Genomic DNA, 27,974 nt, shown 5'->3' on the forward strand with positions numbered 1-27,974 from the left:
GTGTGTATGTATGTATGTATGTATGTATATGTCACCCACTTGATGTCCACTGTAAAATATAAAGCAAAACCAGCTGAGATTCTCTGAAGACAAATCAGAGGCATTATTAATTCACTTCAAAGTGGAAAAAGTGACATGCGACTCGTTTAAAGCCGGTGACATCATTTTAACAGAGCGGCGTGACGTCGCAATTGGGCGTCGGACCCGGCCAATCAGGGCTCGCTCCGCGCACGCACAGATGGGAAGAGTTTAAAAAAGATTGTGGAAAAGAAGATGTGGCCCAAACCTCCCCACATGATCAGACGGTTGCACTGAAGATTCCAGTTCTAACATTATATCGCCATCCTCTCGTCCGAATCCGTTAAAAAGCGCGATGTCAACGCAGTTCAAGAGCGGTCCCGCTTTCGGACTGTCTGCGGAAATCAAGAGTAAGGTAAGCGTCTGCTTTGATTGACAGCTGTCAAAGATGCGCAGGCAGCACGTGCGCTACTGAAGTTAAACATTTTAGAGTGTCATTTATTCTGTAATGTAGCCTATACAAGGAATTTTAATAATTTTTAAGTGTTGACATCAATTCAAATATGTCAGTAACAGGGTGTGAATTATGAGGATCCAAACCATAGACTGATAGCAAATGGTTGTTTAGTTGGTTTTAGTCAAATCTGCACATTGTTTTAATGAAGTTAAGTCTACAAAATGAAAAAAAAAAAATCCTTTCAGTCATATTGAAATATTTAACTTTGCTTATGTGATGTCTTTGTCCTTATTCATTCTGTACTAAAGTAATGTACTGATGTGCCTTATGACATAAGAACTTCTACCACATTTATTCCCTTCATAATCTTAGTGGTCCACTTTTAAAAATACCTAAACCTTTGGCCTTTTGCCTTTAGCTGTCAATGACATCCCGCTTCCTGAGCACCACACATATCTGTGTACTCTGATTTAGCAGAAGTCACGCTGCACACTGTGGATTTTGAGATTATGTCACAAGTGTCTTCCTATGGACTAGGTATGTGGTTTTCGGTCCCCATATAAGGAGAGCTGTGTTCACTCACACTATCTGAGAAGAGGAGCATGTTGTAAACAGTTTAGAATAAGGAGGAGCATCCTTGGACATCCTACCCTAATACTGGAAGATCAACTTTGTTCCAGCCAACAGGGAACATTAGTAGAACTTTCTGACAAGACTCTTTTAAAGTCATGAACAAACATGGATATTTTTTTTCTTTTTTTGTTTTGTAGCAATGCCATAGAAGAAATATTTTCAGTTCCGAATGAACCTCTCAGTGAATGGTTCTGAAAGGAACCAATTTCATTCCTAAGTGTGAAGAACATTCTGTAAAGAGCCTTTTGTGTAATGAAAAGATTCTAGGGATGTTTAGTGTTCTTTATGGAATTAGATGATGATAAAGAACCTTTATATTTAGGAGCTAGGAATCATATACAGTGTAACTGCTAAAAATAACTGTCAATGCAGGTAACCAAGGGTATAAAGGAATGTTATCCAGGCAGTCTGTGACAGAATTCCTGCTTAAAAAAAATCTGGTTTTGGCATGGACTTTACAGAGTTAGACTGAGGTCTGTTCCAGATGTCCAGAATGAGAGAAAAACAATAAATCTTACTGTGAGCAGAATTCTTTGGAAGGTTGTGAGTGCTATCAGTCTTGGCGTTATTTGGACACATTTAGCATGTGCTAAGTACCTCACTTCACACGAGCAGACAGGAGCGAGAAGAAACAATCGTATGGAGCTAAAAATCAGAATGGAGGGCTGATGGGATGAGGCACGCAGCTGTGACATGGAGGACCGAAAGAGAGAAAAGGCCAACAATAACACTGATTTAAAGTAACAGCGTTTGTTTGGCTTCCACACCAGCGCACCAAACTTGGGAGAAACAGCTCTCCCAGATCTCTCGCTCTCTCTTTTTCTTTTTTTCTGTCTTGTTCTTCCTTTATAAGAAATCCTTCAGGAGTGAAAGACTGCATAAATACTTTGCCAACGCAGCAATACAACAAAGGAGACAATCCAAGTTTTTGCAGGCAGGAATGTCCCCAGCATTCCCAACCTTATATTTTATATCCCACTTCTTCTTTTCCTTTACAACTCACTCAGCCACAGCCATAATGTTTTATTTTAAGAAATCCGTCTGTATGATGAACTGAGACGAAAGGAAACATTTAAATAGGTTATGGCGTTTATTTGGAAGAAACATGCTAGGATCATGTTTTGAATCAAGGGCAAGGTCTTGTTCTTCATTTTTTTTTTTTATCAACAGCAAGATTATTATTATTTTTTATGTATACTCTATAAGATACTATTCAAAAATTTGGAGTCACTAAGATTTTTTTTCTTTTAAAAGAGGTAAATATATATTTATAAATTATTAAGCAGTAAAACTGTTTTCAACACTGATACCCATATTCAGTTTTTACTCACAGGAAGTTCTTTTAAATTACAATAATATTTTACATTATCACGGTTTTCCTGTTTTTTTCTCCCCCCCCCCCCCAAAAAAAAATGACAAATGAAATAATGAAAAACTTTTAAAAATCTTATTGACCCCACATGGTGAAATGTATGCGTTAGTAAAAGTGTATATTTAAGTGTTTATGTAATATTTTCAGACTGTTATTTTTTAATAGAACTATCCTTGCAGTGCAACAAATGAAATAAAAGCATTATGTGTAATAATTCTTAAAAAAAAAAAAGTACTGTAAAGTATATCAATTCTGCAAGTTAGAAGTGTGTGGTAATCTTTTGACCTTTGACCTCCAGCTGGCCCACAAATATGACCCAAATAAGGAGGAGGAGCTAAGATTGTGGATCAGCGAGGTCACAGGCCGCAAACTTCCCGAGAACTTCATGGAGGGGCTGAAAGACGGAGTGATCCTCTGCGAGTGAGTGATGTCCTGATTCATGCGATCTGGAGCTGATTAACAGCTACAAAGCTCAAATAACTGATTATTCAAAGGAAGTTTATCAGTCACTCGTTTTTACAGGCTTATCAACACTCTTCAGCCCGGTTCTGTTAAAAAGATCAACAACTCTCCTCAAAACTGGCATCAGGTGAGCAAGAATATCACATTTGCGAGCATATCTGCTTGATCCAGTTTAGGTCCAGCAGGAGGCAGTAAATCTGATCCGTGTTGCCAAGTCCGAGGTTTTCCTGCGGCATTGGGATACTTTAACTCTGTTGCCGTGTGTTGTTCTAATGTCCTCGGGTTGAAGCGACTCCAAAAACATGATATTTTGATATTGAATTTTAGCAGGGGACCCCTTCGAAATGTTATTGGGCTAGTTTTGAGTAGAGATTGGGAGTGTTATATTGTGAATATCTGGCAACTAGTAATCTTAGGAAACGCTTCCTGTCTAAAGTATTTATACTTGGGTTAAACACAACAATCATTTTAGAAGAACTGTACAGTTCTTGAAAACCAAGTAATAAAACACTTTGGAGGCACTTTTAATGTGGGATGAGACCGAAATCAATAACATATTTCAGGGATTTTATATTCAAATGTTTCAAGTTCTTTGTGAAATGGGATGCTTGTGTCATTCATAAAATCTAATAACCGCTGATGCAAATATCAAAAGGGTTTCTGGTGCTGAGCATTGTTCCTCGGGAATAAGTTGTGCATACTTTCAGATTTTTCAGGTTATGTCAGTTTATTCTTGGTTTGGCCTTGTTTGTTGCAGATGGAAAATATTGGTAATTTCATCCGAGCCATTCAAGAATATGGAATGAGGTCAGATGATATATTTGAGGCCAACGACCTGTTTGAGAACGTCAACCACACTCAGGTCCAGTGCACGCTTATTACACTGGCTGGGATGGTGAGTCTCACATTATGAATTTCTATACAGAAATGATAAGGAATAACTTCAGACTGAAGATTAAGAACTTGTGTAATATTCATACTTTCTATCTACATTTCAAAAGTTCATTCAAATGGGATTGTTTAACCGTCAGCAGAGAGATTAACATCAAAACATGTGGTATTTGAGCTTTTCCCACAAGCCAACACTCAAGCAAACACCAAAAAAGCTATCTCACTGCTCTTTGTGTGTTCATGTATACAAAGTTATTTGCACATGTTTGTTTTTTATATGAAATAATAGCATCCTGTACTTCCACTTCTTAAATGCAAAATGTCTGTTTCCTTTATTATTTATGTACGTGTATTAATTTGTCATTATTTTGAAATGCAGGCTAAATCTAAAGGCTTCCACTCGAAATACGATGTTGGAGTGAAATACGCAGAGAAACAACAACGCAAATTTGCTCCTGAGAAACTAAGGCAGGGACGCAACGTTATTGGTCTGCAGGTCAGTAGTTATTCGTCAGTAATCGCCTTTTTATTCATATATAAAAATAAACGAAATAAGGGTTAAATTAAAGCCTTGGAAAAAAATATAGCAATGCCGGTTTCTTTGATTTTATCAAATCAAATTCAATTCAGTGGTATGCATTATATATTTTTATATACACATCTTTTTATATATATTTACATTTTATTTTGATGTATTAATTAAATAATGCTATTTTATATTTATTTTTAAAATGATATACTACTGTTCAAAAGTTTTTTTTTTTTTAAGGAATTATTACTTTTTATTCAGCAAGGATACATTAAATATATTTAAAGTGAAAGTAAAGCCATGTAAAATGTTATAAAAGCTTTCTTTCAAATAAACGCTGTCCTTCTGAACTTTCTATTCATCAAAAATCCTGAAAAAACCTTTTTCAATATTTATAAAAAAAAAAATGTTTCTTATGCAGCAAACCAGCATATTAGAAAACTCAGTTTTGATCACAGCATTTTAATATATATTTAAGTAGAAAACAGTTATTTTACATTGTAAAAAAAATTCTAATAATTACAACCCTGGTGTGGCTTCTTACAAAAACATTTAATTTTTAATTAACAAAAATTTAGCAATTATTCCAAATCTGATGCATGGAGTAACAGTAGTGTATGTTATATAATTGCATTTTAATTCAACAAGACATTCTTTATCTACATCATTTTCACAGTTCCTTTTGCATTTTCAGATGGGCACCAATAAGTTTGCCAGTCAAAAGGGCATGACGTCTTATGGCACACGGCGTCACCTCTATGACCCCAAGAATGGTATGGAGAATCCTCTGGACCAATCAACAATCAGCCTGCAGATGGGCACCAACAAAGGAGCTAGTCAGGTGCTCTGAATGGTTTTGTAATCACGCTCTCATAGTTTTACAATTCCTAGTACTGATCATAAATGGCAGCTTATGTCTTTTCTGTTTCCTCTTCTGCAGTCCGGCATGACGGCCCCCGGCACCAAGCGGCAGATCTTCGATAAGAAGCTGGATATGGAGATGTGCGACACCTCTATCGTCTCGCTGCAGATGGGCACCAATAAAATGGCGTCCCAGACCGGCATGACGGTGTACGGTCTGCACCGTCAGGTGTACGACAGCAAGTACTGCTCCAGCCCTGATGACTTCATCAACAACGGCCAGGACTCAGAGATGGATGGATATCAGGATTCTGACTAGGATGAACAGACAGCTGCCAGCACACTGCTTTTAAACATTCACCTGCACTTTTTTTGATATTCCAAATTGATGTTGATCAGTAGGACCAGCTTGAACTGTTTCCTGACATCACAGCCACCGATCAAAGCTGAGAACCTCAGTGACTGACCGCACGTAGCAAACAAACTCAGAAAGAATTGATTTCCTTTTCTTTTCTCTACAAACAGGCTTTTCCTGCTTCTCACTTTGTAGTTTTAATATTATACATTTTTCAGTTTTATTTTATTGTTATTTTGAGTGTGCAATTCTCCCATCTCCTGCACTGCCAAATGTTCTCATATGAACAACAAATAATGCAGATGATAAATATGGATGTATTATTAATGATGCCTCATAGTTCCATATATATACTGGTCAGAAGTTTAGAATAATTTGGATTTCTTAATGTTTATTAAAAGCAGTCTCTTTTGCTCAGCAAGGATGCATTTATTTGATTAAAAATACAGTAAAACAATGAAATATTATTTCAATTTAAAATAACTATTTTCTATTTGAATATAGTGTAAAAGGAAATGTATTCTTGTGATGCGCAGCTGAATTTTCAGCATCATTCCTCCAGTCTTCAGTGTCACATAAACTTCCAGAAATCAGTCTAAGATGTGGATTTGCTGCTCAATTATTATCAGTTATTGGTGCTCAATTGTTAATAATTGTTCTTATTTTTACCATGTTTTTGCTGCTTAATATTTTTGTGGAAACTGTGATACAGTTATTTGAAATAGAAATCTTTTGTACATTATAAATGTCTTTTCTGTCACTTTTGATCTGTTTATTGGATCGTTTCTGAAAACAAAGTTTTATTTCTTTAAAACAGCAAAAACATTGTTTCTTGAGCAGCAAATCACAATATCAGAATTTCTGAAGATCATGTGACACTGAAGACTGGAGGGATGATGCTGAAAATACAGCTTTGCATCACAGAAATAAATTACATTTGTAAATATATTCAAGTAAAAAAAAAAACAATTATTTTAAATGATTTCACAAAATGACTGTTTTCCTATATTTCCGGTCAAATTAATGCATAATTGCGTAATTGTTTGAAAAGGTGTTAACCCTGCTCCAACACACCTGCTTGTAGTTCTCAAGCAATTCCGATGGAGATGATTAGCTGCTTCAGATGTGTTCAATAGAGCTGCAGGAACCTTTGCCCTAAACGCTGATTCACTGACAGGAGAAAGTCCTCATGTCCTGCTCGTGTAAACATAGTAAGCGTCTTCATTCATCATAACAAATGCATGTGGAATCAATACTAAGGCCAGAGGTTTTAAAATCTCAAGGTTTCAGAGACGTCTGTTGTAGTACAGAATAGTATTTCATCAAGCTAAAGATTGCTCACAAAGCAGACTCCCAAAGACTATCTAGAAATGATTCTGTAAACTTATATATATGCTAGCATTACTGCTTTTAGCCTGATTAACCTGACACTCAATTATCAACGTGACCGATTATAGCACAAGCAAGACCTGCTCATGATTTAGGATGGTTGGGAGTCTACATATAAAATAAGTTTTAATGTGCAGAGTTAATATATTTAGCTATTTTAAACTAAATAGTTTTGACATTACTAGTTTCCACCCTCATGTAATTCAGTTATTGAACATTTTACAGATTTGTAGGTTTCATTTATATATCATTGCGTGTTAAGAAATGTGATTGTTTTGCATCGCCGCTGGGAACAGCTGAACACAAGATCATAAATCAGTGAATCTCTTTTGTTGATGTAGTGTGTCCCTCTTGCATTAATGCTTCTAAAGTTTTTTTTATTTATGAGGCTTACCAACAATGGCTGAGCAAGTGAAAAAGTAATAAATCACTATTTTCAAATGATTTCTCTTTATTTTCATGAAAATGAAATGTTTATAACATTACATTTTAACCGATTCCACAACAGAAGTGGACTACGGTTTTCCACAAGAGAGAATATGCTAATTATTTAATTGATACTACATGGTCTTATATAAACCTAAATCATAAAATGCACAAGACAAACTAAAAAAATAAAAAAAAACTTATGACCTTTTGCAATTTCTGTAACACTAAACAAAAAGGAAAAGGCTGGATTTCACATCATCATCATCATTATCTCAGTGTTGCCTGAACCGCCTCCTGTGGCTTTATTAGATGATTATTTCAGCTTCAATACAAGATTGAACAGTAAATCAATACAGAAGTTTAAAACAAAGAAACACAAGTCTTTAAGAGTATTTGGTCACCTTTGACCCTGCAAAACTACTGATTGGCTGCTTCACAAGCGTCTATCCAATCACTGTACACGTCCACCGGCTCTGAGAGATCTGAGAGAGCGATTTAAGGACAAGAACCAACATCACATTAAAATAATTCACCCAAAAATGAACATTTGCTAAGAATTTACACACCCATGCCTGTTCGTAATAAATTAATCATCGTTGCCTCCAGTTAAAATGAGTCCTCTATTCATATTCTCCAGTGCAAGTTACCTTATCTGAATCAGGAGAGAAATATGCACAGATAGAGGAACAGTTTACAAGAGAAAAAACTTGATTAAAAAGTTCTAAACAAATATTCGGGTAGATTTTGATGTTAGAGGACACTTTCACTGGATGAAGCATTATTGTGGACTGTTATTTAAGTGAAGGTTTAATGTTAAAACATATTAATGATTGATTTGTTTCTTATACAAACACACAGCTTTTTAGTTCAAGACAATAATTGATGGAATTATTTGTGGATTTATGTTTTTATCATCTGTTTGGACTTTCATTTTGATGGCACCCATTCACTGCAGATGATCCATTGCTGAGTAACTGATGTAATGCTACACTGACTGCACACAGTCACACAACTCCAACCTCTTTATTAAGTTTGCGGATGACACGACTGTGGTGGGTCTCATTAGTAACCGAGATGAGACCAACTACAGGAGCGAGGTGAGCCGCCTGGCCGTGTGGTGCAGGAACATCAATCTCTCTCTGAACACGGAGAAGACGAAGGAGATTGTTGTTGACTTCAGGAGAGCACACACTCAGCATGCTTCTCTGACTTTCAATGATGGGACCGTGGAGAGAGTGAGCAGCACCAAGTTCCTGGGTGTGCACATCACAGAGGAAATCTCCTGGACTGACAACACCGCAGCACTAGCCATGAAATCACAACAGCGTCTCTACTTCCTCCGCAAACTGAGGAGAGCCAGAGCCCCGCCCCCCATCATATGCACCTTCGACAGAGGCACCATCGAGAGCATCCTGAGGAGCTGCATCACTGTGTGGTATGAAGCTTTCAACACATAGTGAGAGCAGATGAGAAGAACATTGGTGTCTCTCTTCCCTTCCTCCAGGATATTCATGGAACCCCCCCACCACTCTTTTAACCCATGCACCAGAGAACTCTGAACCTCAGCCCCCCTGCAATCATTATATCTAAACTGTTTATTTTTATAGTTGTATTTTAGATTTTATCTGTATTTTAAGTTCTACTGTTAAGTGTTATCTGTATGCACCAAGGGTCCGAGAGTAACACAATTTCAATTCTCTGTATGTGCTGTACATGTGGAAGAATTGACAATATAAAGTGGACTTGACTACATTTTTCCAAATCTGTTCCAGTAAACAAACTCTTCTACATCTTGGATGGCCTGAGGGTGAGCACATTTTCAGCAATTTATATTTTTGGGTGGACTATTACTTGAATATATATACACATCATGCAATAAATCGTTACTAATTCTCTAATTTATCAAAAACGTGTCGGTTTCAAGTGGGTTTTGAGAAGGATACAGGTTATTGGTGTCTGGAATTCCTCAAGACACACAGTACAGGATATTATCCCCGTATTTCGACTTCGCTCCCTGGAATAAAGTAAAAATGTTGAGCATTAGCTTTATTTATTTTTGCATGCAAAAAAATCAAGTTACACTTAAGAAGTTTTCTTCTTACATCTTAACGTCACATGACTTCTCGTGGTTACAGAAGGGGCAGGTGAACTGGGTGTCCAGGTTTCCCGTCATCTTTTTCTTGGGAGGGGGTTTTCTCTTCGACTTTCTGCGTCCCATCTTTTACTTCATGGAGAATAAAGCACAAATAAAATCAGACCACATAAAGCAATCTTTAAATACATGAACCTTAAATGAAGGAGCTAAATATACAAAAGCAACAGCCTCTTGCAGCCATGAGGTTTACAACACACAGTGATATTTAGTATCTAAAAATTATGTACCATTCAAATACATTCTTTCTGTTATTAGATTAAACCACATTGACTGTCTATTTTGTCTCAAACTGACAAACAACAGGCACAAATAATCTTTAAACGGGTTTATTTCTAGCTGATGTGTTTCTTTTTAATTAAAATGTAACCGTTTGGAGATCTTTAAAGGTTTTCTAGGTTCTAGGCAACATAAATACAAAGAAAAACAAACACAATCAGTAAAATGGAAATACAATGAAAAGCCGAGCAAAACCATATGGTAAAAACACTCACGATATATAAGAGCATTTCAACATTTAAGAAATACATTGTGCTTTCTAGGAGGATAAATAAAATAACAAATGTCTTACCGAACTGTGATTTAAGAGATGCGACTCTCGGAGCAAACCAGCACTCACTGACTACAAAGAGTAAATAGAAGATGTACTTCCGGTCGGTCAAAGGGCCTTCAGTTTAAAAGCGGATCGTCCTCTAGTGTTAAACACCAGAACTACCTGAGTTCAAAATTGAGTTCATTTGAGAGAAACATTTCAATTATTGAACATCATTTTAAATTGCAATCATATCTAACAACAATAATATCTAACAACATTTAATCTAAAAGATTAAATGTAAAAAAAAAAATGTATTTCTGACCAAATAAATGCAGACATGATGAGCAAAAGAGAAAAACCTTACAAATCTTACTGACCCCAAACTTTTGAATGTGTATGACGGGGACATCAACATCATAACTGCAATATTACCCAGTAAATTCGCCATAATTAAATTGTTTTAAGAAAACCAAAAGTCTGTATTCTACTTATATAAAATTGAAATAAAAAATAAATAAAATTCAATTCAATAAAAACTTATAAAACTTGATGAAAATGAAAAAATAGATACAATTCCTAAAACTTTCAAATTGAAATGAAAACTTAAATATCAAAATAATAATAAGGTAATTAAAAAATATTAAATATTATAATAGAACATCAACACTGACTGTTATATTAAATTATTATCTATATGAACTAATGATTTCATGTTAGTTATCTGCTATAGTTAATTAGTTACAATTTTGGATAGGCGTTAGACAGACAAGCAGCTCCTTGCATCGTGATTGGAAGACAGATATCCATATATTTGAATAAGAGAGCGTGATTGGGTGGTGTGGTCACGGGGGCGGGACTAATAGGGTAAGTGTGGTGTTAAGCAACAGGAGCTGAAATTTTGTGCAGCAGATATCTTATCTTTCGAAACTGATCGTTGGAAAAAGACCTGTATAAAGTGACTCAAAACTCGGGTATGTAATTTCTATAGACCAACATAATTGACACTGAGAAGGAAATTGCTTCATTGTGTAACTGCTTGCGTAAGTGATAGAGAAATTGCGTGAACGACTATCGCGGAAGTCTTGAAACGCGTGCTGTTGTCATTTTCTTACTAACGGGACAGAAAGTAAACTGATGCAACTTCTATTAATGGGTCCATAAGCATAACAGACCAGGAGCATCGGTAAGGTTTTAATGCGCAAAAACTACAGGCTCTGTTTTGCAATAGTGTGTTGTTCTCGACAATCAGCACATACACAAAGCTCTTATCTATACTGACACACTTTAAATGTATGTGCACGTGCACATGTTATATGTAATTTGTAAAAATGTTATGCATATATAGCTTTATATTTCGATGAGGTTGTGAATCTTTTTGAGACCTTTGAGATTTGAGATTTATTGAGACCTTTATTTGACATGCAGATTTTTTTAATTATTATTAATATTATTAAATTTTTCAGAAGTTAATTATGACTACTGAGGGAGACCCAACTGCCTTTGTGAAAGTGCTTCACCTTCTGGTGATTTCTTTCATCTGGGGAATGCAGGTGTGGGTGTCTTTCATAGCAGGTAAATTAATATATGATCATATAATAATACAATATCATATAGTATGCCATGTACAGTCGTGGCCAAAAGTTTTGAGAATTACATAAATATTAGTTTTCAAAAAGTTTGCTGCTAAACTGCTTTTAGATCTTTGTTTCAGTTGTTTCTGTGATGTACTAAAATATAATTACAAGCACTTTATACGTTTCAAAGGCTTTTATCGACATTCACATGACATTTATGCAAAGAGTCAGTATTTGCAGTGTTGGCCCTTCTTTTTCAGGACCTCTGCAATTCGACTGGGCATGCTCTCAATCAACTTCTGGGCCAAATCCTGACTGATAGCAACCCATTCTTTCATAATCACTTCTTGGAGTTTGTCAGAATTAGTGGGTTTTTGTTTGTCCACCCGCCTCTTGAGGATTGACCACAAGTTCTCAATGGGATTAAGATCTGGGGAGTTTCCAGGCCATGGACCCAAAATTTCAACATTCTGGTCCCCGAGCCACTTAGTTATCACTTTTGCCTTATGGCACCACTCCCTTGGATGAGAAGTAACCCCACACATGAATGGTGTCAGGATGCTTTACTGTTGGCATGACACAGGACTGATGGTAGCGTCAGGCCATCTTCCAAAAGTCTTGGCCTCACTGTGTGTGCAGATGCGCTCACACCTGCCTGCTGCCATTCCTGAGCAAGCTCTGCACTGGTGGCACTCCGATCCCGCAGCTGAATCTTCAGGAGACGATCCTGGCGCTTGCTGGACTTTCTTGGACGCCCTGAAGCCTTCTTTACAAGAATTGAACCTCTTTCCTTGAGGTTCTTGATGATCCTATAAATTGTTGATTTAGGTGCAATCTTAGTAGCCGCAATATCCTTTTACATTTACATTTTTATTCATTTAGCTGACGCTTTTATCCAAAGCGACTTACAATTACTATATATGTCAGAGGTCGCACGCCTCTGGAGCAACTAGGGGTTAAGTGTCTTGCTCAGGGACACATTGGTGTCTCACAGTGGATTCGAACCCGGGTCTCTCACACCAAATGCATTTGTCTTATCCACTGTGCCATCACCACCCCATATCCTTGCCTGTGAAGCCATTTTTATGCAACGCAATGATTGCAAGAACAATGATTTCAAGCATCACCCTCCTTTTAACATGTCAAGTCTGCCATTCTAACCCAATCAGCCTGACATAATGATCTCCAGCCTTGTGCTCGTCAACATTCTCACCTGAGTTAACAAGACGATTACTGAAATGATCTCAGCAGGTCCTTTAATGACAGCAATGAAATGCAGTGGAAAGGTTTTTTTGGGATTAAGTTAATTAAGTTAATAAATATGCAATTCATCTGATCACTCTTCATAACATTCTGGAGTATATGCAAATTGCTATTATAAAAACTTAAGCAGCAACTTTTCCAATTTCCAATATTTATGTAATTCTCAAAACTTTTGGCCACGACTGTATACTTCTAATTCCTCTTTATATTTTCAGGTTTTGTGCTGATTTCCCAGGTATCCATGCACACGTTCGGCCTTGTGCAAAGCAAGTTATTCCCAATTTATTTCAATTGTCTGATGGGTGGAAATGCAGTTAGTCTGTCCATATATGCTGTGTACCACCCCAGAGAACTGCTGGACTGGCATGAGGGCATTCAGGTGACCAATCAAAACCTTGTATATTCTGCATGAGTCATTAAAGGAATAATTCACCCACAAATGAATATTTGCTGAAAATGTGCTCTCAGGCCATTCAAGATAAAGATGCAGTTTGTGTCTTCCTAAGAACAGATTTTGAAAAATTAAGCATTACATCACATGCTCACTAATGGATACTCAACAGTGAATGGGTGCCGTCAGAATGAGAGTCCAAACAGCTGATAAAAACATCACAGTAATCCACACCACTCCAGTCCATCAATTAATGTCTTGAAGCAAAAAGCTGCATATTTGTAAGAAAAAAAAATCCAACATTACAGCATTTAAACTTCATCGCTTCTTGCTAAAATGAGTCTATAACCCATAATTACACTTCATCCAGTGAAAAACCTATTCCATGTTGTCCTCTTCACATCAAAATCCACCAGCACATTTGTTTAAGACTGTCTTGGATGGTTTTCACTTTTAAACGGTGCTTGATCTCTGCATATTTCTCTCCTGATTCAGATGAGGTGACTTTTTCACAAAATAAATCACAATAAAAGATAGAGGTCTCATATTTAAGTTGGAAGCAACAGTTTAGAGTTTAAAAACACCGTAATGATTTATTTGTTTCTTACAAACATGCAGCTTTTCACAACTGAAAAACTGATGTTTTCATCACTTTCATTCTGACGGCACCCATTCACTGCAGAGGATCCGTTGGTGAGCAAGTGATGTAACGCTACATTTCTTCAAATCTGTTCAGATGAAGAAACATGGCCTGAGGGTGCACATTTTCAACAAATCTTTGCTTCTTTCCACATTTTGTTTCTATTCCTTTTAAACAAGTTTTTATTTTTCTGAGCAGATGATTCTTTTCTTTGTGGCTGTGATCGTGGCCGGCCTGAACGTGCAGTGGTTTGGTCCATCTGCCACCGAGAGCATGCTGGTCATGCAGGAGATCGAGAAGGAGCACGGTCTGGGAAATCAGGTGGGTATGAGCTCCAATAAGGAAGAATACGCCAAACTCCGTGAGCAGGACCCGAAATACAAGGAGCACAGGGCCACCTTCTACCGCTACCACGGTTTGTCCAACCTCTGCAACCTAATAGGCTTTTTCTCCACTACCATCAATCTCATTTACCTGGCGCTCCATTTAGGAACTATATGAGTGTGTTGTGTGCCTTTGAGAAAGAGTACAGTCAGACAGATATTTTAAGACCATTATCCTGGACTGATTTGTATAACAATAATGCTTCTAGTTTTTATACAACAAGAGTGTTTAGTGTTCGTTAAGGTTAAAAGAACCAAATTCAGACCCCTTGATGTGAGCCAAAAGTGAACAGAGTGAAAAGAGCCCAATTGATTTTGTATTTACAGTCTCTAAAAATGGACTTTCATTTATTTGTGACTTGTTTATATCATGATATATTATGTAATGTACAATAAAACATTGAATATTAGGGAATTCAATTAAAGTATATACATTAAGGTACTTTTTTTTCATTTACTGTCAGGTTTCATTTTAATATTCTCCTCATTCTGTTTTTGTCCATAACTATAAAATATGTGGATAATGTCATTAGATGCCAGCCTTACCTTTGTACAATTCCTGTTGTGCTGTAAAAGGCCAGAAACATTAGGAAGAGAGGACCAGTTATAGGATTGTTTATCATAAAATGCTAGAATGAATGACACTATAATGGCAATTAAACTCTGTGGAAAAAAGCAGCGAATAGTAAATGAACTTTTGATTGTCTTTTGTAAAAATGATGTTTGAACAGAAAGTAAACTTCCTTTTCTCACTGGACATGGAGAAGAGTGCTGTTGAAGATTCAGTGACATACAAATGTGATTCCGTTGATTTCTCTGCATATTCAAACTTTTGCTGTGAATTAGTTTATTTTTTAGTGTTCTATACCATTTTTATCATATTTTCCCTTTTAATGAAAAGAAAGACAACTTTATTTGTGTGTATGTTTGTGTCCATTGGGAATCTTTGTGTCCATTGGGAATCTTGGTCATATTTAGAAAGCAAACTGACAAGAGTTTTTTCTTTGTTTGTTACTGACATTGAACAAGCATGTATTCAGTTAAAGAAATATCAAACACCTATGCATGTTGAGTTTTAATTAAAATCTGAAAGAGTTGCTCCAGATATCTAGTTACAAGTTTTTTGTTTTTATTTGCTTTCTTACTGCAGCTATACAAACATGCTGACCAGAATTCAATACCATACAAGAGAGGAAGAGATGGCAAAGTGCAAAGGAGTATCCTAATGAATGTAGTTTCATTAATTCTGCTATAGTGATAATACCCTATTCCCAAAAACTTAAATACCTTCTGTGCATGATTGAGACCAATTTGGTGCCATTAAAGGATTCGTTCACCTTCCACTGCTGGTCCCCATAGACATAGACATAGTTTTCTCTCTCTCTCTCTCTCTCTCTCTCAGAATTCAGAATTCAGAAAGCTTTATTGGCATGGCAAAAAAAATACATTTTGTATTGCCAAAGCATCAAAAAACAACATAGAAATTGATTTTGAACATTAAGTACACCAAACATTATAATAATAGTTAAATAAAATAAAACATAATATTAGAAGATTAATAAATAAAATAAGAAGGATTATAATGCCGAAATCATGTACATAAAACACAAAAACTAAAATAAACTAACACTGAACTTGGAATTTAACATTATATACATGTGTGTAGGTCTGATGGGGTGTTAGGCTGTGAGTGTGTGTGTGTGTGTGTGATTGGGTGTGTTAGGCTGTGAGTGTGTGTGTGTTCATTGGGTGTTTGCTGCTCTGCTCGTCCCTCAAGATGTGGAGAGATGCTACAAATCTTGCTGCTAAATTGGAGCATTTGGCTTCTTCGCCAAGGATGAATCTAAGTTTTTGGGTTGGATTACAGGTGTTAAATTGGGGAAATATCTTATTCATTTTGGGGTAATATTGGTCTCTGATGTGTTGGTATTTGGGGCATTCTGTGAGGAAGTGCAGCTCGGTCTCCGGCACTCCCAGAATGCAGTGCGAGCAGAGTCTGTCCTCCCGGGAGAGCCAGGTCTGTCTGCGCCGGCCCGTCTCGATGGCCAGGCTGTGCTCGCTGAGTCTGTACATCGTCAGGGTTTTCCTGAGCTTCACATCAGTCACTGTGCTCAGGTAGCTTGCGACAGTGTACTCTCGATTTAGTGCCGAATAACATTCCAGTTTGTGTTGGTTTTGAATGGTGTTTGTCCAATGGGTGATGTACTTGTCTTGTTCTGTGTTGATAATTTGTGCAGGCCGAATGTGTGTGAGTGTGTGTGTGTGTGCTGAGGCGAGCTGATCTCTGCAGGAGAGAACTCAGTCAGTCTCAGCACCAGCTGGCACAGGGGACTCCTCGTTACGCTCAGCTCTTGGTGTTTGAGGGCTTTATAATGGTACGTGTTGGGATCGCTTGTTTTCAGGTGTTTCCAGAATTTGATGGCTCTTTTTTTGGATGTTTAGGAGGAGATGGTATTGGCCCAATTCTGCCCTGCATCCGTTGTTTGGTGTTTTTCTTTGGACTTTGAGTATTCTTTTACAGAAATCTAATTGTAGAGTTTCAATCGGATGTTTTTCCCAATTTAAAAAATCAAATTTTATAGAAGGACCCCACACTTCACTGCCATATAAAACAATTGGTTCAATTATTGATTTGAAAAGTTTGAGCCAAATTTGGATTGGGATGTCAATTTTGATTGATCGTTTTATGGCATAGAAAGCCCTCTGAGCTTTCTCTTTGAGTTCATTCACAGCCAAAGTAAAGTTACCAGTTGGAGTTATTTTCAGGCCGAGGTAGGTGTATGCTTTTGTGCTCTCAATGGTTCTGTGTGAGAGTGTGAATGTGTGTGTTTGTCCCTGAGGTCTGGAGCGTTTCTGGAACATCATGACTCTAGTCTTCTGGAGGTTGACGGTCAGGGCCCAGGACTGACAGTAATCCTCCAGCAGATCCTGGCCGTCCTGGAGCCCCTCTTTAGTGGGCGACAGGAGGACCAGGTCGTCTGCGTAGAGTAGACACTTGATCTCTGTCTCTGTCTCTCTCTCTCTCTCTCTCTCTCTCTCCATACTATGGAAGTCAATGGGGACCAGCAATTGAAGGTGAACTATTCTTTTAACTTGATTTGCATTTCTTAAGTTGGAATTTGAATTTAATTGTCCACAGCTCACATGATGTAATGGCATTCTGGGAAATTAAGAGTTTCACTCTAGTAGTAAAGAAAAATGTATTTAAAAAACGATTTATTATTTATTAAATGTCTATTTATCTGCACGGCCGATAAACATTCAAACTTAAAGACTTGTAAAAAATAATAATATGTTTACTATGTTTACTAGCTCAGTTGAAATTCAGTAATCAAATTTAAAATGTAAATGTATTTCAAATAACAGATAGATAGTTAGATAGAGAACATAATTTGTATTTTACATTTCCAATACCATTCAGAAAAGTTTGTAAAGTGAAAGAAAAAGAACTGAGGACCCTCGGGACGGAGCTGGAAGCTGCTGTGTAAATAAACACTTCAGATCCGGGAGCTCTGTCACGCTCGCACGCACACTCGAACACAATCACACTCACACACCGACGGAGTTTGTTACACACGCGTTTCCATGCGAGGAAGTCCCAGTGGCTGTTCCCGGAGCACGAGATAAAGCGTCGAGTATCCGTGTGAAGGTAAGAAACTCATTTAATTTAGTTTTTGCGTCTGAGACTTATTTTTTACCCGTATGCACACCTTTCTGTGTCTCTGAATGAAAAATCTTTAGGAACTGTGTGGGTCATGCAGCAAATGAACTGTTAACATTTTGTTCATCCTGCCATCGTGATTATGTCTATGTAGTTCTGTAAAATAGTTTAGAACGCCAGAGAGCGAAGATTCGAATTCAGTCCAGATTGAACAGCTGTGTGCATAAACAATGACACTACATTCTTCCACGAGTCTCTTCTTTGGAATGCCATGTGAATACCAAGGTAGGACATATCAAAGGTATTATCCGATAGACTAGCCTACCATAGGCTTAAATCCCTTACTAAATATTTGAAATACTGGTGTAAGTAGTAAAACAACACAAAAGGGGAAAAATGCTTTTAAGTTAGAGAGATGTTTAGTCTCCCTCTCCCTTGCCTCACGGTGCTTTGGACCAAATGTCTGCTTTGTTCTCACTTACACACACACCCATAGACAAGTCCAGTGAGAGAGACGTCGAGGAACTCCAGTAAGTAAGGCTGTCAATGTCTATTTTATTCACTTAAAAATCGGATGAAGTGATTATTTTCTCTTTAATACATGATGCCATGAATAGTTTTCGATGAGTCCGCTATGTTTGTAATAAAAACGTTACCTGTTTGACGGAAAGGGTTGCCAGGGGTTCATAACAAAACTAGCCTAAACTAATCGCGTTTAGCGGGTGCTAAAATGACATTGGGGTCGCTTCAACCCGCGGCAACTTCCACGGGAAATCCGCAGATTGCGAACACCGTGACAGATAGTAATGTCTAACGGACACGAGCGCTGTCTCGGCGCGACCACAACAGCTTGAAGTTGTCTAAATGTGGCACGGTCTCCTGCTGCACTAATAGTAGTACGGCTTTCCTCGGTGTATACATATCCTTACAAGTGTGCTGGATTATTTGTGTCCCCTTCAAAATATGGCTGTTGGGAAATGTTATGTTATGTTAATTCCATTAATCTGGAACACAGTTGTGCACATCTGCCAGAAGATCAATAGACAGATCAGTATCATTGGTAACCAGAGACCCTGTACCAAAACACTGTTTGACCCTCAGTGTGAGTGATGAAGTCAGTGTCACAGATCACTGATCTCTACAGCACTTCTGACAAGGACATTCAAACCAGCTGAGGTCAATTCTGGTCCTTCGGGGTGTAAAAATGATATTCTACAAATCTGCTCTTTTCAGTGTTGTAACTGTGGTATACTAGATCAAAAAAAAGTCAAGAACTTAGAATCTAATTCTATGAGGCCAGATATGCCCATAACATTTAAATATGATTATCATTGATTGATTATACTATTAAAGTTTTGGTTTAAATTTTTAATTCGATTTTATTTGTAAATTTTGGGTTCAGAACGACTATGTAAAGTAAAGTAAAGTTTTTCTTCATATAGAACAAAACGTTGTTTAAATATTTCCTTCATGGATCTGTGAAAATGTTTTGTTAGTTTACACATAGATAATAATATCATTTTCAAATACTATTTTCATAAGTTTGCGCTTTCAGGCCTCCAAAACACTGTTGACATTTATATATATATATATATATATATATATACATGTTTGTTTGTTGTTTACTGTTTCTTATTGAAACCGAAGAAAGAAGTCTGCATTGCAACTGAGAAAATAGCATCCAGTTTGAACTGGGATAAAATGTTATTTTGCTTAAAATTTTACAGTGGTAACCATAGTTTATAGCAAATAAAATGGTGGTAACTTGGTATTAATCACAATTGTCATCAAAACAGATTCTTAAAAGCTTCTTGCATAGTTGAAGGTGATGGCATATGGAGTTAATATTTTAGTAGGTCTATATTATTAGTGTGAAATAATAAGCTCTGATTCTATGCAGATGAAAGTAATGTTAATGGGGGGAAGGGGTTCCATTCAGCCCATAGCATTATTGATTTGTGTCTCTCGTGGGACAAGTGGGATGGGATTCGCTGTTCCTACTAATGGACAAAGGGCTGTGCTGAGTGCCGTTTGGTATAAAACCGTTAGATTGAGTTGTGAAACGAATGGTGAGCAAAGATCTGCCATGTCAGGTCTGTTTTATGTTGTTGCATTAGGGTTTCATCCAGACACACATCCGAACTGCAGAAATGAAGCGGTCACAAAGTAGCTTGAGAGATTTGGGGTGTCTTGTTATTGAAGATCATGGAGCTAAATTCACTTTGATTGACATCTCTGGCTTCAGTTTTAGTATCAAAAGGTCTCATGCATTCGGTGCACATGCTCAACATGTGACAAGACTTTTCAGCTTAAGATCCTTCGAGAATATAAGACCTTAGAAAATACAGTTTTACTCAAATTTTAATGTTTCATTTGAACAACAAGGCAATAACAGCAAGTGGAAACATTGTTTAATGGAAACATACGCATGTAGTTTTTGCCTATAACTATAAATGTATTTAATTGTGAAGAAAAGCTGATTCTGAGTTTGTGTTTTGACATTTAATTAAACAGGAAATATGTTGATTGATTTTGGTTTAGTCATATAGACTACATTCACTTTCATTGTACACGAGTCCGATGACTCGAATGAAGAATGAAGTCTCTTCTGCTCACGAAGGCTGCATTTTTTTCATGGAAAATACTGTAAAACAGCAATATTATGAAATACTATTACAATTTAAAATAACTGTTTTCTCTTTGAATATATTGTAAAATGTAAATGTAAAATGTAATTTATTCCTGTGATTTCAAAGCTGAGTTTTCAGCATCATTACAGCAGTCTTCAGTGTCACATGGTCCTTACAAAGTCCAAAAGAACATTTATTTGAAATATAAATCTTTTGTAACATCACCTTTGATGGATTTAATGCATCCTTACTGAATGAAAATATACATTTATTTTTTAACAGTTCCTTTTACACAATCTGTGCTTGTTTTTATTAGAGCAGTTTTCCTCTTAAAATAGGAAGATGTTTCAAAACCTCTGAAGTGTTTCTTGTTGTCTTACCCAATGATTTTGCAACCCTAACCTACACTGTAAACCTGACTAACCACCAGTTACAAACTTCTCAAGATCATGTGCAGAGAGCACGTGATCATCAGAATCATTTTTCACCAAGAGTGTCTCTCCATGAGCGAGTGATGTGCCACAAACACAGGTCCTTCAGCCCCCTCAGAATCACAGACGTGCCCTTCTAAATTACTATTGCAGTTTTAGTTCAAAATGATGCTGCCTAACAAGTGTCTTCGAGACAATAGCTGCTGTGGGCAGTCACTCTCTTTGTAGCAAAATCTCCACCTCTGGGTAGGAGTGTTGTTTGGAGCGCTTCACTCGCTTTTTAATGGGTCTGCGCACTTTGTTCTTGGGCCCGTCACCTTGGAGAGCTTCTCCATCAGGCCCGTGAGGGTCTGATTGATCGGCTGGACAGTGGGGGTTTTATTTCCATTCCCAAGAGTTTGCCTGTTAATTTGAGCACTTGTGTCGGTGGACATGGCCGGTTCTGAGGGTAATCAGATACAGTATGTGTTTTCAGACCAGAAGAGATGATTGATGTGTTTGAAGCAAGCGGCAACCTCCCTCTTTCTGTCATGAAGCCAACAAGGAAGTGACTTAAACTGTAATTCATCGACTGGCCGCTTGAGGCTGGCTCCAAAAGGGAGTCAGTCCCATAGATTCCCCATGTTAAAATGCCCAACATTACAGCACAAAAAACATGTTTTCAGCCTGGTCCATAAAATGATTTAGGTCTATATAGCAAATTTTGCCCTTCATTACAACTGTGAGGAGGGTGAATTTTTTCATATAAATCCGTTTAAATTATTTGAAGCATTAAAGTTTTGCATTATTAAGGGTGTGGCCACTTGAGTGACAGGTGGATTGCCGCTGCTGTCACCGCCGTCGAGCTAGGTGGGCGTGGCTTCAGCAACCAGCTCCCGCCTTTTTGCCCATTTTCGATTATCTGGGAGTGACGTGCTGCCAAGATGAAGATGACCGGCTCTGCCCACTTTGAGCTTCAAAAACGCTCATCAGAAAACTACAGATGACGTCACAAACACTACGTCCATGTTTTTATACAGTCTATGGTTTGAAGTCAACATGAAACTGCGTTCGCAAAACCTATTTTACTTCTGTTGTGTGATGTGTTTCAGAGTGAAACAGGATATTTGATGAGAACATATTATATGGGACTGTTAAGCAGTTAAATAGAGACAGTTTTGTTTTCATATTGACTTTGAATGAGAAGCTAAATTTATTATGTATGTATGTACTATTGTATCTTAATAAAATTTGAGGTCATATGATAAGCAGAATTGAATTGATTTCTAAATATTATCAAGTGGTTTTTCTGTTCATTTTGGAATTAAATCTAAAGCACTCTTTTTGTCTCTTTCAGATGACATCAGTGACCAACTCGCGTCTCCAGCCGTCACATATAGACGCGGCCGACCAAAACTTTGACTACATGTTTAAACTCCTCATCATCGGCAACAGTAGCGTCGGTAAAACCAGCTTCCTGTTTCGCTATGCGGACGATTCCTTCACTTCAGCCTTCGTCACCACGGTTGGGATCGATTTTAAGATCAAAACTGTTTTTCACAACAACAAAAGAATCAAGCTGCAAATCTGGGTAAGTTTGGTTGTCTTAAACTAATAGGAGAATTGAATTGATTTCTAAATATTTCTTGTTATAATCAATGTTGAAAACTGTTTTTTTCTGCTTAATAGTTTATACCATATATTTTTCAAGAGTCTTTGATGAATAGAGAGTTCAAAAGAACCATATTTATTCCAAATAGGTTTATTTTTATTTTTATAAGATTTTTATTATTATTATTCATTTGTCATACCACAGGACTATGCAAAAATAACTAGAGAAGCATAAACTGATTAAAATGGTGAAATGGATAAAAATATTAAGCGATTTAATATCTTTGCAACCTAAAATATTGATTTTGATATAAAAAAAATGAGCACATTATATGTCAACAACCCACATTTCTGTGTCCTTTTGTGGACTTGGGCTGGGTTAGAGGTGATACATTTTGTTCTTTTGCGGTGAAAAGATTTTCTAGGCTTCTGCAGCTGTAGTTAAAGCGAATGCTCAGATGTTGCAGGAAAGGTCAATGTATCCAGTGGTGATTGATGATGCATTTTCTAACTGTAGATTCAAGCCTGTTTATTGGAAGATTTTACAGTTTTGAAAGTGTTCAGGCGGTCTTTACATGTAATTTGTTGCTTCACCATGTGTCTATGTCTAGTCTTCTGCCCCTCATCATATATGAGGCCTCTAATGTGTACTGTAGTTTAAAACTAGTTTGTGTTATATCATGCAATTGTGTTTCAAGTCTGGGTAGATCATGGAAATCATCTGAATATACATGTTTGTAGTTATTTATACCATGATCTGTCTGAATACTCAATTCTGATTGGCTAGTATGCATTAAGTTAGAGATACTGCATGGCTAGCTGTGTATTATCCCTCACATATATTTATCTCTAACACTTTTAATTAGCTCAAAACCACACTTTCTAAGTACAATTTCTGTAAATAGTTTTTAAAACCCTAATCACAAATGACTGGAAAAGTCAGTCATTCATTAATCGAAAAGTGTAGAAACTGTGGCATCACAAATCATGAGTGTTTCATCATGTCTGTGGAGCAATCATGCTTGTGGTGTAAAACTCTGGTGGTTATTGCCAGACACAGAATGGCTTAAAGGATAAAGGTATGATGACTAACACAGACCTTTGAGAATGTTTCATTGTTTCCTGCTTTGTTTGCATGTGAGACTTAGGCTTTAAGTTTTAGCCTTAGGAATTGAAGAAGTTCAGATTACTGGTGTTATTAAAGAAAACACCTCAGAAAGCCATAATTATCAGCTGCAGAAGGGTGTGTAGCTGCAATGTCAGTACTGTGAGTGGGAGTGAAGTCAGTAAATTCCTGCACAGCAGAGATGTTGCTATGTTTCTATGCTGCTGTTAGCTACTATTAGCTACTATGTGAAACAGTTTACTCAAACAATAAAAACAATAGTGTAGTATTCTGTATTTGACAAAGTGCATACTACTTTTTACATACTATACTGTAGTATGCTGTATGTTTATCACATGACTGTGTAGAAATGTGTCAGAAATTGCTTGTAAATGTCATAAAGAAAGAAGTGGCAACACTTCACATTGAATTAAGCATGAACATTGTGATGTAGTTTTTACAGTGTGTTAGTTTCTAGATGAATGTGAGCTGGATGGCATTCAGTGTGTTTCGTCTTAATGTGTGCTTTGGCTCTGATCCAGTGACAGCAAGGCTTGTGTGTTAGTTTGAGCCTCCTGGCCACACTGAAGCTCTGGATAGGTTGACCTTTGACTGTCTGTCCAACAAGACTGCTGAGATAGAAAGAGTTGAGAGAAAGAGCAGATGCACTGAAACACTTCTGTTAGATAAAATGGTTGCAATGCAGTTCTATAGCTTACTCTAGTTTAATAAATGTTTTTTACGCATGATTTAGAAATGGAAATAGGCTAAGATCCTTGAGGTTGTGGGTGCAAATCCTAAAAGGGGATATTATAGTGACATAGTGGACTGTGATTTGTGCTTATGATTTATAAAACATACATTAGCCGAATAGAAAATCATTGCATTTGTTTATCACTGATTTTTTTTTTCTTGTCTCTTTGCACTTTGGTCTTTATAATTAATTCTAAACAAGTGAATATTCATTGTGTTTGCATAATTATTGATGTTACTAAGACTTGTTACTAACAGGTTACTAAGCGACAGCCCATAGTTGCTGTGCCAACCCATGCCAATAGACCTGATGATTTTTAATTCCATTATTAATTTACTTTATTATTTTTTTATAGATAGATATATTGATTGATAGAGAAGAGCAAGAATACACATACACTTCATTTATAATAATATAATATATTATTTACATATAAATATGTGTATTATTTTTATCTTTATAAATATAAAATTAAACAATTTCATATTATCTAATTTTATATAATATTATTTAAATAATACATTTATAAATTAGAATTATGTAATTTTGTATGTAAAATTGTAAATGAGTTAAATATACATAGATTTTGTATAATGCTATGCATAATATAAATAGAAAGTATAATATTACATTAAATTACATTTAAATAATAATAATAATAAATCAGTTAATAATGATTAATCACTGAGTTATAATATTTTATTTATATTTAAAATATTTTATTTATTAGAAATTATTTAAAAACATTTTATATTACGATATACATTAATACATACATTTATGAATGAATTTGTAAAAATCTATGACTTATGTATACATATATTTTATTTATTTTGGTCGTTATTTTCCCATCATTTGCATAGAGGTTGTTAACAAAAGGATATAAAGCAAAATATGCTAAAAGAATAATCATCATCTAACAGGCTTTTTAGATTTGACCAGAAAAATATGGTAGTGTTTCTTTGTAGAAAAAACAACTCTTGTCTACCATCTACTGGTTACTATAGGTAATGAAGACTATTTATCTCCTCATCAGCCTCACAACCCAGGATGTTGAATCCATGCATCTAATTAGGATTACTGTTATGTAATGATTACATTGTTCAGGACACAGCCGGACAGGAGCGCTATAGAACCATCACTACAGCGTATTACAGAGGAGCCATGGGCTTCCTGCTGATCTACGACATCACAAACCAGGAATCGTTCACCGCCGTTCAGGACTGGTGAGGGACACACACATGTATGCATCTATACATTATGTGTGTATAAAGAGTGTTCACGTTCTGCATGTTTGGCTCTTAGGGCCACTCAGATAAAGACATACTCATGGGACAACGCCCAGGTGGTACTGGTGGGCAACAAGTGTGACCTGGAAGATGACAGACTCATTCCCACCGAGGACAGTCAGAGATTGGCTCATGAACTCGGTGAGATGATGCACATTACAACTTTTTATGCCTTTTTGCTGATTTTATATGCTTTTCTTGGTGATTTTATTTTGATTAATTTATTTTGATCCATCTGTTTCTCAATGTACACTAACTGCCATGCCACAGTTGCAGAAGTCCATCACTATATCTATATCTCTTTAAAAAAATAAGTATATGTAGTAGAAAACTCTACCAGGGGATCCCCATTTATTCATTTACCTCCCCACACCTCAATAATTTCCTTGAACAATCTACAAGTAAAATATATCATTATTAATGCAATTATTTATATATATTATATATAATACAAAATATTATACAAAATATTTAGAAATATATGTAATAAATATATTACTTATATAATGTGTAATTTAGACTGTAAAATTGTATGTAAATGAGTTTTAAAGGAATATTACATTTAATAATAATAATATATATTTTTTCAAGTTTTAGCTATTTTAGTAAAAAAAGGTAAACTAAATTAAATTGAGAAAATGTTTGCCTGGGCGACTAGCTGAAATTAAAAATTTATTTTATTTTATTTCAAGTAACACATTTTTTTTCATGTCTTTAATTGTAGTTGGTGTTAACTATAATAACCCTGGCTTTGCTTTTTTTCTGGTTTTCTCAGGTTTCCAGTTTTTCGAGGCCAGCGCCAAAGACAACATCAACGTCAAGCAGGTTTTTGAGTGTCTGGTGGACGTGATATGTAAGAGGTTGATTGAAAGTATGGACGGAGACGGTCAGGTGTCCAACCACAAAGACTCCAGTCCGCAGGACACGTCCTCTGAGGGACACGCCGGCTGTGCCTGCTAAAACACACGCTCTCCGTCTTCTCTTCACCTATTCACTACTACTTGGGATAATCTTTGCTTTTACTTCTTTTAACCCAAACAGCATCTGCCAAACACGCTCCGTGTTGTTTGTTGATGTGGATAGTCGTGGATTGAAATCTGACTGCACTAGTGATCTGCATGTCTCCCGTACACATTCACACGGGTATGTGCAGAGACGCAAACAGCTGGAGATACTGCACAGTGTTTTAAAGGTCCATCCACACCCATTGCTCACGCTCTCACCCCGTTCTCCAGCGTTTCTCTGTCTGTCCCTCAAAAAGGCCACGGTTCGATGGGTCTTTGTGGTTTTAGCACATGTTCTCTATCTCATCAGATACTGTAACAACCACAGCCCCGAGCGGGCAGCTTCTGTATTGTCTATCTGGGTGTCTATCTGCTTTAAATTAGGGTCCTAATAGCTCATGCAGCACTATTATGGAGATAAATGCACTGTGTTATTCTGAGATGTGCAATCATGGGCTGTTGTTTGAAACGTATGTGCATCGCACACTGAGAAACATCCACTCAAATCAATGTTTTACTGATATTTTTTGGAATAAGCGTATAAAACTGAGGTTGTATTGTTATTAAAACAAAATGTTACGTATGATGTAATATTTTACATAATATAGTTACATGATAAAATATGAAGCAATTATGGTTCAATTATATCTAAAAATATTAAAATTAAACAATTCCTAAAATTAAAGCCTATTTTCTGCTTTCATTTTCATTTTTGTGTGTTTTTGTCATATTTAGTAGTTTTGGGGGGTTTTAATGTCTGAATAGTTTTTTTTATAGTTTTGGGGTGGTTTAATGTCTATATAGTTATTATTTTTTATTTCATTTTTTGGTTATTATACATCAAATTAATACATCAGTAAATGGTTTTAATTTTTCATTGACAAATAAAAAAAGCAAAAAAAACAACAACAAAAACAAATACATATACAGTACAGACCAAAAGATTGGACACACCTTCTCATTCAAAGAGTTGACTGAAGGCAAAAGGGCCAACAAGTGCTAAGCATCTCTCGGGGAACTCCTTCAAGACTGTTGGAAGACCATTTCAGGACTACCTCTTGAAGCTCATCAAGAGAATGCCAAGAGTGTGCAAAGCAGTAATCAAAGCAAAAGGTGGCTACTTTGAAGAACCTAGAATATGAAATATTTTCAGTTGTTTCACACTTTTTTGTTATG

The 27,974-nt window shown here is 36.5% G+C and overlaps 4 protein-coding genes across 8 annotated transcripts; 3 read left to right on the forward strand and 1 right to left on the reverse strand.

The window, feature by feature from the left end:
• The first annotated feature begins 254 nt into the window (after positions 1-254).
• On the forward strand, positions 255-5,995 carry LOC132149553 (calponin-1-like). 2 transcript variants are annotated; one of them, XM_059558888.1, is made up of 7 exons: positions 255-433; positions 2,779-2,900; positions 3,003-3,069; positions 3,700-3,804; positions 4,213-4,329; positions 5,057-5,203; positions 5,303-5,995. In XM_059558888.1, exons 1-7 carry the CDS (start codon positions 374-376, stop codon positions 5,540-5,542), a joined length of 858 nt encoding a protein of 285 aa, XP_059414871.1. In that variant the 5' UTR covers positions 255-373; the 3' UTR covers positions 5,543-5,995. The 2 variants fall into 2 exon arrangements, with proteins under 2 accessions (XP_059414871.1, XP_059414870.1); XM_059558887.1 differs by having other exon boundaries at positions 257-433; positions 3,700-3,837.
• Positions 5,996-7,653: 1,658 nt separating this feature from the next.
• On the reverse strand, positions 7,654-10,143 carry LOC132148674 (transcription elongation factor 1 homolog). The gene is made up of 4 exons (XM_059557373.1): positions 10,120-10,143; positions 9,499-9,620; positions 9,340-9,410; positions 7,654-7,878 (listed from the first exon to the last, which is right to left on the reverse strand). The coding sequence occupies exons 2-4, from the start codon at positions 9,612-9,614 to the stop codon at positions 7,814-7,816; spliced, it is 252 nt and encodes an 83-aa protein (XP_059413356.1). The 5' UTR covers positions 9,615-9,620; positions 10,120-10,143; the 3' UTR covers positions 7,654-7,813.
• A 778-nt stretch (positions 10,144-10,921) lies between these two features.
• LOC132149555 (transmembrane protein 205-like) lies at positions 10,922-15,091 on the forward strand. Of its 3 annotated transcripts, none has more exons than XM_059558889.1 (4): positions 10,922-11,054; positions 11,547-11,655; positions 13,136-13,299; positions 14,150-15,091. In XM_059558889.1, the coding sequence occupies exons 2-4, from the start codon at positions 11,556-11,558 to the stop codon at positions 14,450-14,452; spliced, it is 567 nt and encodes a 188-aa protein (XP_059414872.1). In that variant the 5' UTR covers positions 10,922-11,054; positions 11,547-11,555; the 3' UTR covers positions 14,453-15,091. The 3 variants fall into 3 exon arrangements, with proteins under 3 accessions (XP_059414872.1, XP_059414874.1, XP_059414873.1); XM_059558891.1 differs by having other exon boundaries at positions 10,928-11,054; positions 11,550-11,655; XM_059558890.1 differs by lacking the exon at positions 10,922-11,054 and adding an exon at positions 11,061-11,266.
• A 2,754-nt stretch (positions 15,092-17,845) lies between these two features.
• Positions 17,846-27,338, forward strand: LOC132149561 (ras-related protein Rab-3D-like). Of its 2 annotated transcripts, none has more exons than XM_059558917.1 (5): positions 17,846-17,983; positions 22,393-22,626; positions 25,613-25,731; positions 25,811-25,935; positions 26,570-27,338. In XM_059558917.1, the coding sequence occupies exons 2-5, from the start codon at positions 22,393-22,395 to the stop codon at positions 26,752-26,754; spliced, it is 663 nt and encodes a 220-aa protein (XP_059414900.1). In that variant the 5' UTR covers positions 17,846-17,983; the 3' UTR covers positions 26,755-27,338. The 2 variants fall into 2 exon arrangements, with proteins under 2 accessions (XP_059414900.1, XP_059414901.1); XM_059558918.1 differs by lacking the exon at positions 17,846-17,983 and adding an exon at positions 18,176-18,280.
• The last annotated feature ends 636 nt before the right edge of the window (positions 27,339-27,974 follow it).

This window comes from Carassius carassius, chromosome 9, assembly GCF_963082965.1.
Source record: "Carassius carassius chromosome 9, fCarCar2.1, whole genome shotgun sequence".
Classification (NCBI taxonomy): Eukaryota; Metazoa; Chordata; class Actinopteri; order Cypriniformes; family Cyprinidae; genus Carassius; species Carassius carassius.